We start from the raw sequence: 2,101 nt of genomic DNA, 5'->3' as shown, positions 1-2,101 counted from the left end.
TTCTATTATTGAAATATATAGCTAGTTGTGATAAAATATACAGGTTTAAACCTCTTGTGAGGGATCTCCATATATATGAGATAGTTATCTATTGTGATAAGAAATTGCTATTTTCTCTAAGAGATTATCTCAAGCTTTTACCTGGTAAGCTCGATAACTTAGCAAAAAATCTATGCTCACAACTAGGAAGTAAGGATAATATACCCTATAATGAAGTGACTGAGTCCTATCTTATTCCTAATAGGGAGTCCTTGTTAGAGTATATGAAACAGGATATCCTTTTATTAAGTGGGGTTATACATAGAGCTCAGGCTCTCTATTATTCTCTGTATTCTATTGATATAGTGAAAAAAGAGCATTATCAGCCTTAGCTCACGATATATTTCAAAGTCTCTATTATGATAAAAATCAATGGACAATCTATATCCCTGTTTGGAATGAAGATACTTTCATTTACCGTGGTTACTATAGAGGCCATAGCGATACATATATACCTATTGGAAAAGAACTCTATTACTATTATGTGAATTCATTATACCCATATGTTATGAAACACTATCCTATGCCTGGTGGAGAGCCTGTCTGGTTGGATAATTGTGAAGATATGGATTTAGACTACTTGTTTGGCTTTGTTGAAGCATATATTTTCTCCCCACCAGATATGAAAAGACCATTCTTACTATATAGGACTTCAAAAAACACACTAATCTTCCCTACAGGTGAATTTGTTGGTGTTTATTACAGCAAAGAGCTAAAATATGCTAAAACCATAGGATACCAGGTAACCCCTCTTTGCGGCTGCATCATTCAAAAGATGGATCCCTGCAGCCCATTTAAGGACTTTGTTACCATGCTCTCTATAGAAAGGATAAAGGCTAAGAAAAAGGGGAATGAGTCCCAGGCTTATGTCTACAAGCTCCTTATGAATTCACTCTATAAGAGATTTGGTATTAACCCCCAAACCTCCCTGATAGAGATCTGTAATTATCAAAGATATCTCAAATTAATTCAAACTTATGGCTTTGTCGATGCGGATAAGCTTAATGATTCATACTATATTGTTAACTATAAGACTAGTACAGAGAGAAATCCTGATATAGAGTGGAAACCTCCGAAGATAGCAGCAGTTCAACTGGCTGTAGAAATCACTGCATGTGCTCGTATCCATATGTATCCTTACATTTCTAGGGAAGATTGTCACTACATCGATATCAACTCCATTCTTATTATAGGACGTCTTCTAGATGAAGTTATCTCTTCCACGAAGTTAGGGAAGTTAAAACTGGAGTATGCATCCTATGATACTATCTATGTAGCTGCCAAGAATTATTGTTTCTTTAAAGAGAGACACGTTGATGTCATTAAACATAAAGGGTTGACTAAAGAATTGGTCACTCTTGACTGGTATTAAAAGTAATATGCAAATCTTGATCATATTACACATACCATTATGACAACCCTATTCAATGTTAATTTGAAAATGCTGGACATCAGTCAAAAGCATATTCATATAAACTTAGGAACAATCATTAGTACCAAGAGAGAAGGTGTCTTTGATAAGGATAGAGTTTAGGTTGATACAAAACCGTTCGTAGTGAAAGACTATGCTGGACAAGATAAAAAAGTACTGGAATATCAAAATCAATATCTTAAAAGAGTGGTTGAGAATTTAAGAGAAATAATAGCTAACAACGGGTTGATTCTAAACTCTTCAGAGACTACATTTTCAGATCCAAAAGAGACTCCATCTTTAGATCATAATAAAGTGACTCCATCTTCAGATCCGTCATAGGATCAAAGTCAGTAAAGACCTACTATGTACCATTATCCACCAAAGAAATAGAAAAAAAAGCCTGGTTAAGCTTCGATGATGTAGACAAAGGGGTCCCATCATGGGCGATCTGAGAAGAGAGATGCAAAAGAAGATGTCCTTCTCAAAGGGTCAAGCCCTCACTCAGAACTAAAGGATCCTTAATATAGACACTCACTGTATAAGTTCATAGTGAAAGATGAAGATCCAAAAAAAGGTTAAACAGATCGTCAGCTTTACCTTGGCATGCTTCTATCAGTGCTGAAAAGAGAACTAAGGTAAGGATGGTGA

General features: G+C 35.4%; 1 protein-coding gene across 1 annotated transcript; it reads left to right on the top strand.

Moving 5' to 3' along the window:
- Positions 1-562: 562 nt before the first annotated feature.
- On the top strand, positions 563-1,411 carry LOC107872038 (DNA polymerase-like). The gene has a single exon (XM_016718863.2). The coding sequence runs from the start codon at positions 563-565 to the stop codon at positions 1,409-1,411; it is 849 nt and encodes a 282-aa protein (XP_016574349.2).
- The last annotated feature ends 690 nt before the right edge of the window (positions 1,412-2,101 follow it).

This window comes from Capsicum annuum, chromosome 5 (genome assembly GCF_002878395.1).
Source record: "Capsicum annuum cultivar UCD-10X-F1 chromosome 5, UCD10Xv1.1, whole genome shotgun sequence".
NCBI lineage: Eukaryota > Viridiplantae > Streptophyta > Magnoliopsida > Solanales > Solanaceae > Capsicum > Capsicum annuum.
The sequence above is the reverse complement of the archived record's forward strand: the minus strand, read 5'-3'. Positions and strand labels throughout refer to the sequence as shown.

Coding starts and splice junctions, on each gene's coding strand:
- LOC107872038 (XM_016718863.2), top strand. CDS start 563: ATGCCTGGTGGAGAGCCTGTCTGGTTGGATAATTGTGAAGATATGGAT.